Source organism: Chlamydotis macqueenii, chromosome 25, assembly GCF_036417535.1.
Source record: "Chlamydotis macqueenii isolate bChlMac1 chromosome 25, bChlMac1.mat, whole genome shotgun sequence".
In the NCBI taxonomy this organism is placed as follows: domain Eukaryota; kingdom Metazoa; phylum Chordata; class Aves; order Otidiformes; family Otididae; genus Chlamydotis; species Chlamydotis macqueenii.
This window is the reverse complement of record NC_141580.1, coordinates 5,323,411-5,337,653: the sequence shown is the minus strand read 5'-3', so window position 1 is coordinate 5,337,653 and position 14,243 is coordinate 5,323,411. Positions and strand designations below refer to the sequence as shown.

Here is a 14,243-nt window from a genome sequence, read left to right as displayed (position 1 = left end):
TGCCCTGGAAGGGGGCGATTGACTTTTCCCTACCCACGCTTTTCCCGTGTGCGTATCTGCCACCTCTGCTGTCATAGCTTTTGGCTAGTGTGTCTCTGTAGAGAGCTAATGCAACTGGAAGCAAAAAAATACTACTAATAAAGAAAATGTAGAGGGTTAGCATTCAGGTAGGCCAGCTCCCTGGTTGGCTTGATGTGACACAGCTCCATGAGGGGCAGCAGGAGGAAGGCAGAGGCCGAAGGGGTAAGGTCACTTTGGACTCGCAGTAGGACCTTCACCAGGTTAAGGCGGTTGCTGTTAAGGCTACAGTTTCCTTCTCGCTTACAGGAGATTCTTTAGCGTTACACACATTGGCGATGCTGTTGTCTTTCACCTAATGCTTGGCTCTTAATAATCTTTTGGCTGCCAAATGGAAATAAATCCTTATGTGGATGGAGATAGAGGAAGGTGGGTTGAAACAAAAGGGGCATCCCTATTCAGTGCCAGCCGTGAGGCCTCGCTGTGTAGGACTCAGTTCCTTCTAAGGAAGCTTTACGCTTCCGGTGCACTGATGGTAAGGTAGCAGTTGCTTTCTTTCTGAACGACAGCCCTGCAAAAGCTGTGTTTTAGGGAATCGTCCTCCTCAAGCCCGTTCCAGATCTCTGTGAGGTCCAGCTTGGAGTAAAGCTGTGCAACTTCATGGTGAACTGCAGCTGCTCTTGGTTACTCTTGGTTGCAGTTCAAAGCATCCTCTTGCTCAAGCTAAAGTATTTCTCTGATCCGGTTGGGGATGTCTCTGCTCCGTGCAGGGGGTTGGACTGGATGGCCTGTAACGGTCCCTTCCCACCCAAACCGGTCTGTGATTTTGAACTGTTCCTGCAGGTAAGCCCTTTTTCAGCATCCGTGTTAAATGCTCTTTTTTCTGCTGAGACTAAATTCAGCTCATTCAATGGCTTGTGCCATTGTCTAACATTACGATTGCTGAATACTTATTATACGCTGTTCTCCCTTTCTCTTTTTTTCCTGACTTCAACAGATATTTAGGCATTTGGACTGAAGTTTTTGATATTTGGTGCATGGAACTGTAAAGTTCAACAAAACTGAAAAGCGTTTTCTCAGACCTGAAAAGAAAATGCTGTTACTGAACTGTTGTTTTTTGTTTGAAAGAACACTCTAGTGTCTCCGTGCGTGGAAACACAATCTTGACTTCCAGCAGGGAAGTGATTTTTATGACTTATGTGGCACATTGCGTCTTCAGTAGCCTCTACAATGACCAGATTCGGTACGTACATGTCACTGTTTAACAACAGGTATGGAAATGCTTGGTGTTACAGATCACACGCCTTTTGAGAGGTTGAAATGGAGCTCAAGATGCCCGTCCTGCCCTGTTACCTTCAATCAGCAGGTTAAATCGGACTTTCCCAAGATGATTTCTGTTTCCTGGTAATCATCTTACCTTGTGCTCTGACCGCTTGGGATCAGCTGGTCTCCGCGCTCTGCGTTTGAGGTACAGCTCACTCTGTAACAGTGAAGTGTTAACAGAACATGATTAACATTCTAGTTAGCAGAAACCCAGATATTATTTTATTGCTTGGATTCTGCCTGTGAAGCGGAGGCTAGTCTTTTAAGCTATCTTAAAAATTAATACATGAATGTTCTTGAAGTACTCAGATACTGTGAGAAGAATTATAATGGAAAAGATCTCATCCAGGCTGTTCTTAAAATAGGGTAATTTTAATGAAAAACCAGTGTCAGACGTGTCTGACCTGTCACTGAAGTGGTAGAAATGCCAGAACCTCCCAAGGCAGCTCATTCCCCTGCTTGGAGCATCTTCACTGTCAAATTTTTTCAAGTGTTTATTCTCAGTCTTGCAGCAGTTCCTCATACATTGTTTGTGTCTTTTATGGTTTTGGACAAGGCTTTTACGTACCTGTCTGCTCATGTTTCTCTTCAGTATTCTCAAGGCTCAATCTCAGATTCTTAAACCATTTCTCAAGACCTCTGGCTCGCCGATCGCTGTTTCTCCTCTACCAGTCATCCTTCACTGCTCAGCAGTGTGCTGACCGCCACAGAGCACGGTAACTGGGGCGCTGACCAGTCCCAGGTCTGTGAAGGGGTTTTGTCCGTGCCCAGTGTATAGGTCTATATGTAATCCTCAATCTGATGATTTCTTGTTTTACAACATGCAGTTAATTATTCCTACCCCGATGTGGAAACTTGTACATCGAATTACGTTCATTAAATTAAATCAAATTAAATTCATCTTGCCCGTCGGTGTAGTTGTACATCTTGGCGCTGTGATGTGCAGGTTTAGTAGGTGCATCTTGTTCCATCTTCTGGGCCGTTACAGCACGGAATACAGTAAATCCAGGATGAATCCTTTCTCGTTGTGCTTTAAGGTTTGTGGGGTTTTTTTCCATCTGCTTCTTGTCTGCCTTTAGCTTCATCCAGCCCCTTTTTCCTAAATGTTTACAAAGATATGTAAGGCCTCTTTATGAAAGTGTACATCTCCCTCTGTTGCTTTATTTGTTTTCTCAACCCCCTGTGTGTGACCTCCTGCCCTTTCCTAGAGGGAAGTTGTCTCAGACTGATCTAACAAATTCCTTTTGGCTACTTTTTGTATCCTTGTTTTCTTCTACCTACTTAAAAAGACGTTGTGCCAGAATTTTCCAGGAGTTAAGTAGTGATAGACCTGTGCCACATGATCAATAGTTGAGGTTGAAAGGGATCCCTTGAGACTTACTCCCACCTCCTGGCTGCCTTCCTTTCCCTCAGCTCTTCTTTTCCCTTTACCTTACGGATGACATTTGCTTTCTTACCCCCGGGGTCTCCGCACCCTGTACGAGCTCTCAGTAGCTTTGAGATGATGTCGCCCGCTCCAGGTGCTCTTGGGTGAAGTTCACGGCCAGGTCATCTGCAAGTATCCAGTACCCTCGTGGGCTGTCTCTTGTTCTTTTCCTGCTCCTGTTTCCTGTTCTTGCCCGCTGGTTGCTGATGCTAATATCAGCTGCCACATACTGCGTGAAGCCTTCCTTTGTGTTTAGCAGTGCGAATGTAACGTTTTCTATTGTGAGCTTTTCTTCTCTGTGGAGAAGCGGACCAGTGCTTTCCTGGGTGTTTTCCTCCTAGTGTGGTTATAAAATGAAGCGCACTCCTTGCTCTGAAGCACCTGGTTCCCTGTGGCCGGTGAGGCTACATCTGGTCCCTTAGCTCTTCCTCCACGCTCCTAACAAGGCCTCTGTGTGCACTTTCTTTGGGCGCAGTGGAGGAGACTCGCGGTCGCATCCTGCGGAGTTCGCTGCTGCTCACTGTGTTCATGAACGAAATGGGAAAGGAGGCTGTTGAAGTGACTCTGAACTGAAGGCTGAACTGCAGTTGGGGTCTGATGGATGCACCCATGAGTGCTGTGGAAGCTGGCCCATGTCATTGCAAGGCCACTCTTGATTCTCTTTGAAGGATTATTGCAATCAGGAGAAGTTTCTGGGGACTGGAAGAAGGCAAATGTCACTCCTGTCTCCAGGAAGGAGGAGCTGGATACTGCAGGCCTCTCAGCCTCACCCTCAGTTCCTGGGAAGGTGATGGAGCAACTGACTTGGAAACCACTTCTGGACATGTGAGGGATGGGAAGGTGACCAGCAGTGGTCAGCATGGATTTACGGAGTGGAAATTGTCTCACCAACCTGATGGCATTCTACAGTGAGGTGACTAGCTCAGGGGATGAGGGAGAGCTGTGGGGGTGTTTATCTAAAATTTGGTAAGGCTCTCAACACTGTCCCCCGTAACGTCCTTGTAGACAGACTGATGGAAGATGGACTAGGGCAGAGCAGTGCGGTGGATTGAAAACCAGCTCAGCTGCTGGGCTCAGAGCTGTGATCCGCAGCACAAAGGCCAGTCGCTGGTGGTGTTTAAGCTCTTCGTTAATGACCTGGATGATGGGACAGAGTGTATGCTTAGCGAGTCTGCAGAGGACACAAGACTGGGAGGAGTGTCTGGTGCACTGGGCAGGCTGTGGTAGTGAACCTGCTTTGCGCAGCAGGGCTGGATGAGATGATCTCCAGAGGTCCTTTCAACCTCAGCTGTTCTGTGGTCCTGCAGAACGACTTTCTGAGGCTGAGTGAATCAGCAGTGAAACAGCGAATGAAACTTCGTGTTTCTGATCCATGAAAAATGGTGCGCGTGAAAATAGCAGCTCGTCAAATGCTGGCTGTGCTGATTTTCCCCTTGAGCAGAATTTTGGGGCTATGATAGATCTACTGGAATAATTGCTCAACGCTCAGTAGATATCAGTCAACTCCTGCTTGAATTTGGGAATTAAGAATAATTAAATAAAAAAACATGGACTAGAACATAGTTACGCCACTGTGTAAATCTGTAATTTGTTCACCTATTGAATCGCTGGATGCAGTCTTGGTCTTCGTATCAGAAAGGATGCAGTAAAACTGGAAAAACTTTGGAGGAAGGCTTTGGGATGGCTGGATCAGAAAAGCTTCTGTATGCAGTGAATGGACTTGAAGATCTTCAGCCTTGGAAAGAAAGATATGAGAGAGAGCGCGTCAAAATGTTTCATGGCCTGGAGAGAAGAATGTTTGCTCTTTCAACACAAGTCCGTGGAAATGTGAAGTGGAGGTCACAGATGGCAGACTTGGAACAGCAGGAGAGGGCCTTCCACCAAAAGTGTGCAGGGCCTTTCTGTGTGACTGTGATGATGGCCACAGCCGTCCCCAGGTACTGAGAGAACTTTCACCCTCGTTTCATGTGACTGCAGTTGTGGTGGTGGGCATCGACACCGCTGCTTGGCAGCCACAGTTTTTCTCTGACTGCAAAACCAGGCCCTGAGACGTCGCAGTGACCCTGTGGTGTTGACACTTGTTTACTCTGCGGGTAAGTGTGCTGTAGGCATTTACAAATTGCATCGTGTTGACTTTCTGAGTAGTCAGAAATGATCCAGTGTTATTACAAAGAGCAGTGAATGTTGGTGAGGTTGGTGGCAGTTAACATCCAGGTGGGATACGACTGTAAACACCAGCTGCTGTGTTCAGGGATCCATCCCACAGCCCTGCGTAATCTTCTTCAATTAGCTGCATTTGTGTGGCTCCTCTGTTAAGAGGCAGAGGCATGTACTTTTTTTTTTTTTTTCCTGCAGTAGTGACTTCTTCTAAAGACTGGTTTGTTTTGTATATACTTTTACCAAAATCCCTTCTTCTGAGAGTCATAATTTTGTGCTTGTAACCAAAGGCATTCTATTGGAAGCTTCTCTAAAGCTGATTGATTTTCATTTTTATCACATTCCATCAGAAATGGATGAATGTCCTGCTGTTGCTGTAAATCCAGTTATTGCCTCCTTATATACGCACGCATTAAACTTCAGCCAAACAAGATAGGATGAGAAAGCTGTTTTCAAGGATTTAGGAAGAACTTACTGACTTGGTTGTCTTCTCTTTACAGCAGCAAATGATTTGGTAAATCAAAAAACCCTGGCTGCTGAGAGTCCACTTAAGAGAAAATCTCCTGTTTCAGGTGTAACGGTTTGTCCCGGCTTTGGATTAAATGCAGAAACATCTTCCTTCAGCCGTGCTGCTTGTTGATAGCACGCGGGTCCTACAGGAGGGTTAACTGGAGGCAGCCATGCAGGCTGGAATAACACGAAGCTTACAGGATGAGGGGAGGGGGAAATTCCAGTCAACTGTGTTCTTGGGGAAGTTCTGTCTGTGTGGCAGGTGAGGCCTGGGAACCCCGATCCTGCTGGAACCTGCGTGGAGATGAGCATCTCCCCGTGCCGTGCTTGGGGTCGGTGCTTTGCTGTCGGTGCGGGTTCCCGAGAGGTGCATCTGAGTGACACAACCACGCCAGAATGCTTTGATTTTGATTAAAAGCAGAATTACACTGCCAAGTAGAAAATCCCCGTTATACTGAAACACTTCTTCTGATCTTTCAAAGAATGGTGAATAGTGAGAGTCCAATAAATAAACGTCATCTCCTCTTTGGGTAAGCGACGTCCTGCTTCAAAGCAGTGCTGGCTTTCTCTTGGTAACACTAAGAACTCTTCCCTTCTTGACAATTTTTATGGTTTTTCCCTAATATTTTGTTTCCCATATTGCTATATTTGAGTTCCTGTTAACATCCTTGTTCACCCTCTAACTGTAGGTCATGAAATTGCACAATTAAGTGTCACGTTCCAGGAGTGACCTTTCATTTGGAGTCCCAGTGGTGAGCTGAACGCGTTAGAGATGTCTGCACTGCTAATAATTGGTGTTCATCAGATTCTTATAACAGTATTGACATTTGGGCTGCACTGGTGAGATCAGCAAGGTGCAGATAAACTTAATCAAAATTCCTGGGTGGTGCAGAGGATGGCGCTGAGATTTGAGACGTAACATTTGGAGTTTGTCATCACCTCTCTATTTTAATGAAGTCCTTCTTGTGTTCAAAACTTTTAATTTTAGCCAGGTGAACAATGCTATACAGGGAAATCTCTACTGGCGTAGCTTGTGACGATTTTCTTTAAAGAGAAACCAACTGCTTTGCTTTCAGGAATGTTCTTCCAACTCCGAGAGCTGGGCCGTAGTCAGGTGGGACACACTGGCAACCAAGTTTTGCAGCAGACGGCCAGTAATGTCCTGATGTTCAGATGTGGGGGAACACATGTGTTGTTCCTTGCTAAAGGCTGAGCGTGGACTACCCAACACTGGCTGAGCTTGGCTGGGTCAGTCTGGGAGCTGTCACGTTGTCTCTGGGTGCCCGCTGTGTCCAGAGCGGCTCTCTGTGCTCTAGAGGGGCGAGTGGCTCATGGCGTAGTGCAGCTGAGGGCTTCAGCAGGCAGTGGGAGCGGCGGCCTAGTTTTAGAATCACAGAACCATCGAATGGTTTGGGTGGGAAGGGACCTTCAAAGCCCACCCAGCCCAACCCCCTGCACGGAGCAGGGACATCTCCAACCCGATCAGGTTGCTCAGAGCCCCGGCCAACCTGGCCTGGAATGTTTCCAGGGATGGGGCATCCACCGCCTCTCTGGGCAGCCTGGGCCAGTGCTCCACCACCCTCAGCGTAAAAACTTTTTTCCTAATATCCGATCTAAATCTACCTCCCTCTATTTTAAACCCATGACCCCTCGTCCTGTCACAGCAGGCCCTGCTGAAGAGTCTCTCCCCACCTTCCCTGCAGCCCCCTTTGGGCACTGGGAGCCGCTCTCAGCTCTCCCCGGAGCCTCCTCTTCTCCAGGCTGAACAGCCCCAGCTCTCTCAGCCTGGCCTCACAGCAGAGCTGCTCCAGCCCTCTCAGCATCTGCGTGGCCTCCTCTGCACCCTCTCCAACAGCTCCACGTCCTTCTGCTGTTGGGGGCTCCAGAGCTGGACGCAGCGCTGCAGGGGGGTCTCACCAGAGCGGAGCAGAGGGGCAGGATCCCCTCCCTCGACTGCTGCCCACGCTGCTGGGGATGCAGCCCAGGATGGGATTGGCTTTCTGGGCTGCAAGTGCACGTTGCTGTCTTTCTTTATTCTTCCTGCAACAGCTTCTGTCCTTTCAGCAGTTGATCTTTTTATTATTATTATTATTATTTTTTTTTAATTTATTGGATAAAAGATGATGCTTTCTCATACTAAGCGACTTTGAATAGGAAGAGGGGGAAAATCCTAGGAGACTTTCTAAGTGAATTTGTCCAAAGTCTTATTTCCGCAGGGTCGCCCAGCTGTAACCCTGCCAATTTGCCTTTTGCTTCCCATACGCTCCCGCGGTGGGAGATGTCTGGTGCGGTGTGCTAACCCTTTGCTGAGGCTGTGTTCGTGCAGAGAAGGGGAATATTTGGGCTTTTCAAGAAGCTCTGTTTTCTCTGGGCTGTGGAAGGGAAGCTTGCAGTGATATAACCAGGTTGTACCTCCTAGGAGGGAGACTGTGAACTGCAGAAAAACTGGAAAAGAAATAGAACTGTGTAGCTGTATTTCTTTTTTGAAGGTGTGCTAGAGAAAAATGATACTCTGCGGTACAATTCTCCTGCTCTCAGGATGCTCCCAGGCCTGTTCGTGTACATGCGCCTTGACTTGCCGGTAGCCTTTTGATAGCCACCCTCGTCTGAGTGCCGCGGAGCTGTCTGCACATCAGTTTGCTTGGGGTTCCCCTTCAAAGCATCACTCATCGTCAAAATCCTGCTCTGTGCTGTTTGGCTACACAGGTGATCATGTTCCTCCGCGGAGCACGTTAACAATACCCTTCGTGACACCGATCTGACAGGAACAGCTTTTAATTTATCTGTGCCTCTTTCGTTCCTGTGTGAAACCTGTCTTTACTGACAGTTTGCTGTTTATGTTTTTGACTCCTAAATGCCTGAACGTTGACTAATGAATTCTTCTTAGCTAGTTCTCTTAAATTTGTTTAGTAAATTTCTTATCTGCAGTGAAGCCCAGAAAAATCTTTCAGCTTTGTTAATGTACTTATTCAATGCAGCTTATCCAGCTCTGTGGGGTTTTGGTGGAGACTGAATGCTTCTCATGGCAGCGTTCTCGCAAAAATTCATTTCAGTGTGTGAACCGCCTGAGAGAGCGAGCTGTGCATGCAGACAGTAGAAATTATTTTGTATTGAGCAGTTGCTCAGAATGAAATGAATTCTTTATCACTGTAATATTTGGGAGTAAATGCAATCACAGCTGAATATTGGTCAATTAATACCGGGGAGAAGTACTTGCTGTTTAAAGGCAGAACGTGGCTGGGAGGACTCTGCTGTGTGGGGTGGGCTCACCACGTGGCTGAGACCAGCCAGAAACTGGAAGGGGAGTGATTCCCTGTGGATGACAACTCAATGTGCCCCAGATCGTTAAACTTCTGATGATGGTAAAACTGAACTCGTGTTCTCTTCATCTGAGCTCTGTGCCATCAGTTTGCTACTTTTTTTTTTTTTCTGCTTTTAATGTGCGCTGCAGAGCTCTGAGTGGCTTACATCCTTACAGAAGATGAACTGCGAGAGTGTGGTATAGAATGAAAGTCATCTCTAGCATGAATGTTTCCACATGTCCTGCCTTTTACCTTAGACAATTAAGACTTCAAGTTTTCTAAAGTTTTAGATACATTTTCTTGAAACAAAACAGGGGGTTTTTGTCTTCAAATACAGTGGTGTCTTATGTTCCTCACTTGTTGTCCAGACCACGTATGCAGGGATTTTGTGCAACAGTGAGCTAGAGCAAGAGAAGAGGAGAAGGTGCTACTGAATTTCCCACCTCTGCAATTAAAACTTGTGTTCAAGGTCAAGGCAGATTCCAAATGTGCTGTTTACCCATAGGCTACAGTGGCTAAAGCTTCCCCAGAGCCTCTTTCCGTGGGATGTCCTCACCGGTGTGCACAGTGAGGGCGGCAGGGACGTGAGTTACTACTCCAGAGGAAGGGCAGGAGATGCAGGGGTCTCAGCTTGCTGGAGCTGTCTGTGGCCAAGCTGCTCTAAAACATGAGAAGGGGGTCTTGAGTCCATCCAGGCTGAGTGTTTTGCTGTCTGCACATCTTTCTTCTCCGTGGGCAAGGTGAAGAGAGATAGTGAGGAACAAGTACTTTCTGTTGTGCTTGAAATTGTGTAGGAAGAAATAAATTGCTGAAACACCTCCTGTGTCCTAAATGTGGAAAATAAATTTGTTTACTTATCATTTTGTGTTTACTCTTTGGTCTTCAACTGGAAAATAGAAAGAGGTCTGGTGGAAATCCAAGGATCTAGACAAAAGAAGCTGGATATTTCTCTTCCATTTCCTTGTCACTCTGTGACCAGACAATATCCAAATTCTTTCTGCTCCTGAATCTGTCTTTTAAATTGGGCAGTACATAGCTCCTATGCTTTTCTTCTCTAGATAACTTCTATTTTCCTTCACTGTTTTTGTAGTTAGATGCCTCTGCTACGAGACCCTGGCTTTCCCTGAGTCTGGTGCCCAGCGTTTAGATCTTGGTGCTGATACATGATCTCTGCTCTCCTGTTTCAGGGTTTTCCAGCACCAGCCCCTTCGGATTGCTCCCAGGAGAAGGGTTTTGTCGTGATGCAGTTACTTGTTCTGTCTGTCTGGATCTGGTCTAAATGCTGGCTGTCCCGTTAAATGGGTAAAACGTTGTCGCTGGTGCAATGACCTCTCCTAGCGTAGTGCAAGTCAGAGCATGGAATATTCAGGCCTAAGGATGTTCAGCAGGTGATAAAATATGTCTGGGGCTCACAGGCTGTATATGCAGAATTCCATGAATCCTTCAGGGAAATCTTTCTTGTTCGCCCTTGGGAGCCTCTGTCAGGAGCTGTGTGCACGCTTAGGAACTTTGAGCCCGTTCCTGACTGGGACATGTCAGCATCAGCTTGCAACCGTCGGCTCCTCTGCCTAGGAGAGAATTTAAATGCTGGTGTTCATGCACAGTGGCCCAAGTCCTCTTATTTGAATAAATTAGAATGTTTTAGGTCTTTCTAGTTACAGGTGAAGCTTTTTAGGCCTCTGATGGTTCTAGTGGTTCTTAGAAACCTTTTCCAGTTTTCTCAATATTTGTCCTACAAACTTGGAATCAGCACGAGATGTATTACATGCGACTCATTAAAACCCAATACAGGGGTAGAAAGTTGGGCATCGTTACATTGCAGTCCTCATTTTCTCTTTCCAGAATCAGATTAATGTGTCTGAGCTATGTCTACACTGGGAGCTCACTGTCTGAGTGACTTTCAGGGTCTGATGCTTCACTTTCCTTGTGTACCTGAAAATTAAACTCAGGTGAAACCCTTCTGTGAAGGAAGGCTGCTGTTGTAGGCACTGCATGTCCTGCTAGAGAAGAGAGTGATGAAGCAGATGCAGTACGTGCTTGTCCTGCATTGCTAGTGCATCTTTGCTTGGTGTTCAGGGCGTATGGTGATGTAGGAAAAAAAAAAAAAAAAAAGCATCTGCAGGCCCTTGTTAGCTGGGGATGATCAGTATCCCTGGGTTTTGCTGAACTGAGAAGTATGTTACTCACACGTTTACCAAGTGACCTCTGTTGCTTTGTACTGCTAACCAGAAGTTGAAATTCCAGCTTTCAGTCCCTAGCGATTCACTTAGCGTGCCTAATGCACGGGAGAGCATTTGTGCTGTTCTGGGTTTATTTCTTCTGGCTGGTGCCAGATCATCAGAATGACTCTGACCCATCTGGCAGTTCTGTGTTTGGATTTCTCTGGTAAAGGCGCTGAGCAGCGCTAAGGCTGACGCATGTCCCTGCCAGATCCCTGGAAAAGCACCACTACTGCAAGCAGCAGTTCCCTCTTCCCCATGTTGCTGTTCCATCGTAAGCCTGCTTTCTAAACTTGTTCTCTCTTGTTCCAGGCTGCAAGCACGTGAAAGGCATTCTCTTGTACGGCCCTCCAGGCTGTGGTAAGACGCTTATGGCGAGACAGATTGGCAAGATGCTGAATGCCAGAGAACCAAAGGTGGTCAACGGCCCCGAAATCCTCAATAAGTACGTGGGCGAATCTGAGGCCAACATCCGCAAGCTGTTTGCTGATGCAGAGGAAGAACAACGAAGGGTAATGCGCACATAGATACATAGCATGGTCAGTATGAGTGTGCCTGAGGAATGACCGGAAAGGAGGTTGGTAGTCAGAAAATTACGGCTTGCGTTAAAAGGCTGAGTCACTGCTCCACTTGTGATCTCAGTTGCTCCTTGCAAGTCACCCAATATTGGCGTTCCACAGATGCACACAGTGCCAGCTGAAAAAATAATCGTAGAACCTGCAAAGGTGGCTGGTCTTCTAGCTAGCTATGCAGAAGATGGACAGTTTCTTTAAATTCCCTGCAGAGTTATTTTACAGTGACACAGCAGGGCCCCTCCGGCTGTGCCATGCATTATGTGGTGTGTCACCTGCTCAGAAAGTGCTTAAAAGGAGGATTGGAAAATTTTACTCTATTTTTTCTTTTCTCTTTTTTTTTTTTTTTTATTTTTGTGGGGAAGCATAATTAGTCTATTTGGATTTTTGCTACTACATACAGGTGGCACATAACATAGGGTGAATTTCAGATAAGCTTTCACGGGTTCAGGGTTGCGTTACAGGCGTATTAGTGTAAGCATATAATAATCCTTGAAGTGTTAATGGATACATCGTTAATTATTCTCAGCAGAAAACTAATGGATAAGACTAGTGTCTTGAAATTAGACAGTATCAATCTTTGAATCTGGAAGTGAAGATAAAGATTCTGTTCTTTCCAAACCTGCTTTTTAAATTCATTACTTTAGCTGGCTACCAAAAGCCCAGTCTTTAGTTTAAAGGTGTAAATCCTTATTTCATGTGTGCTATGGTCATTTTTCTCTGCTATGGATCACTTGATCTTGATCAGATTTTTCTGGTAAAGAAAATACAATTTCAGTCACAATTAAATATAGGGAAGTCTCAGAAGACATTAGCAGAGGACACTGTATCCCTTTAATTTTCTGTATACCTAGCGAGAGTGCAGATTTCACTAGTGGCTTGAAATAATTTGATTTTCTTCAACAAAAGGTTTATTAATCAATAAGTCAGCTTTGCGTGGTAACCTGTACCGCCGTAAACAATCGCCTTCTCCCTGGCTGTTCAACATCAGTGCAAGCTGCGAGCTTCTTTTCCCTTGCAATAACACACCTGTTAAAATAGACGTGATACTGGCTGGAGGGGCCGGTCCCGATGACAAACTGCGAGATTAGAAAGGTCTCGAAAAGGTTGGTATTGTAATGACTTGCGTCTGGGGCAGATTGCCAGCGACAGCACATTTACCCGGTGTTAACGTGGTCTGCACTGTCCACAAAAGATGTTTTAGAGGTGGAATTTGAAGGGAAAAAGCTTCATAATACAGTCACAAAAAGTATCCTGTTCTCTTACCAGCTGCAACTGCGTCACCTTTGGGTGAACCTGGAAATGAGCAGTTCTGTTCCTGATTGGCACTGAACGAATGGACTCCTGCAAAATATTAAGAACAAAGCTGCTCTGGCAAGCTGTATGTTTACGAACCTTAGTACAACCTGGGGTATTTCCCACCCTTGGGTGCCTCCCTCTACAGATGTGCACTGTTCTCAGTCGCGCTGTCGGAGGGCTTTCCCAGATGAGTACGTGACCCTTGGAGCTGTGTGCTTCAGCTTTGGGCACGTGCTTCTCTTGTTCGGTCTAGTCCCCTTCCTTGAAATGCTGCTTCTGGTACCAGTTTCAGCTGTGAAGTTTGGGCAAAGCCCACCAACCGTTTTGGAGGACGACAAGAGGTTATTGTGGACAGGAGTCTGATACGTAACGTGTTGCTAAAAACCCTTGGAGGTATCGATGTTCTGTATCTCCATGACTGAGCTTGTTGAGAAGTTACTGTTCTGTTTGGATTGCTTTCGGCGATGACATGTGCCATTCCTGACATGTTTTTCTCTCCAATAGCTGGGAGCAAACAGCGGTGTGCATATCATCATTTTTGATGAGATTGATGCAATCTGCAAGCAGAGAGGAAGCATGGCGGGTAGCACCGGAGTCCATGATACCGTTGTAAACCAGCTGCTGTCTAAAATCGATGGAGTAGAGCAGCTCAATAACATCCTAGTGATTGGTATGGTGGTGCTTGCTTTCTCTGTTATGGGATCTGGTTGAAAACTGCTGATATTTTGCTCACTGCAGGTCAACTAAGTTGTTATTACTGGTGTGGAATGTGTTTGGACTAATCCAAACGGAATGACTGCTATTTAGAGTCATAGAATCACAGAACAGTTTGAGTTGGAAGGGACCTTCAAAGCCCACCCAGCCCAACCCCCCTGCCAGGAGCAGGGACATCTCCAACCAGATCAGGTTGCTCACAGCCCCGGCCAACCTGGCCTGGAACGTTTCCAGGGATGGGGCATCCACCGCCTCTCTGGGCAACCTGGGCCAGTGCTCCACCACACTAATTGTGATGAAATTTTTCCTGATATCCAGCCTGAATCTACCTCCCTCTATTTTGAAACCCTTACCCCTCGTCCTGTCACACCAGGACCTGCTGAACAGTCTCTCCCCACCTTCCCTGCAGCCCCCTTTGGGCACTGGGAGCCGCTCCCAGGTCTCCCCGGAGCCTCCTCTTCTCCAGGCTGAACAGCCCCAGCTCTCTCAGCCTGGCCTCACAGCAGAGCTGCTCCAGCCCTCTCAGCATCTGTGTGGCCTCCTCTGCACCCTCTCCAACAGCTCCATTTAACAAGCATCAGTAGCAGATTTAAAGGGGGGCGGTGCTGTAATCGGCTCGTACTGCTCCTTTCAGCAATTTCCTCTGTTAGCTTTTGATAACAAGTGTTCTATAGTTCAAGAAAACTTGCAAGGAATCGTATGC

The 14,243-nt window shown here is 46.6% G+C and overlaps 1 protein-coding gene across 2 annotated transcripts in view; it reads left to right on the top strand.

Moving 5' to 3' along the window:
• Positions 1 to 14,243, top strand: part of NSF (N-ethylmaleimide sensitive factor, vesicle fusing ATPase) — an 83,036-nt gene that overhangs the window by 35,250 nt on the left and 33,543 nt on the right. For both annotated transcript variants that reach the window (XM_086766748.1, XM_086766749.1), the window contains exons 9-10: positions 11,268 to 11,467; positions 13,331 to 13,496. In XM_086766748.1, coding sequence (XP_086622874.1) covers positions 11,268 to 11,467; positions 13,331 to 13,496 — 366 coding nt within the window. The remainder of the gene's footprint in view (positions 1 to 11,267; positions 11,468 to 13,330; positions 13,497 to 14,243) is intronic.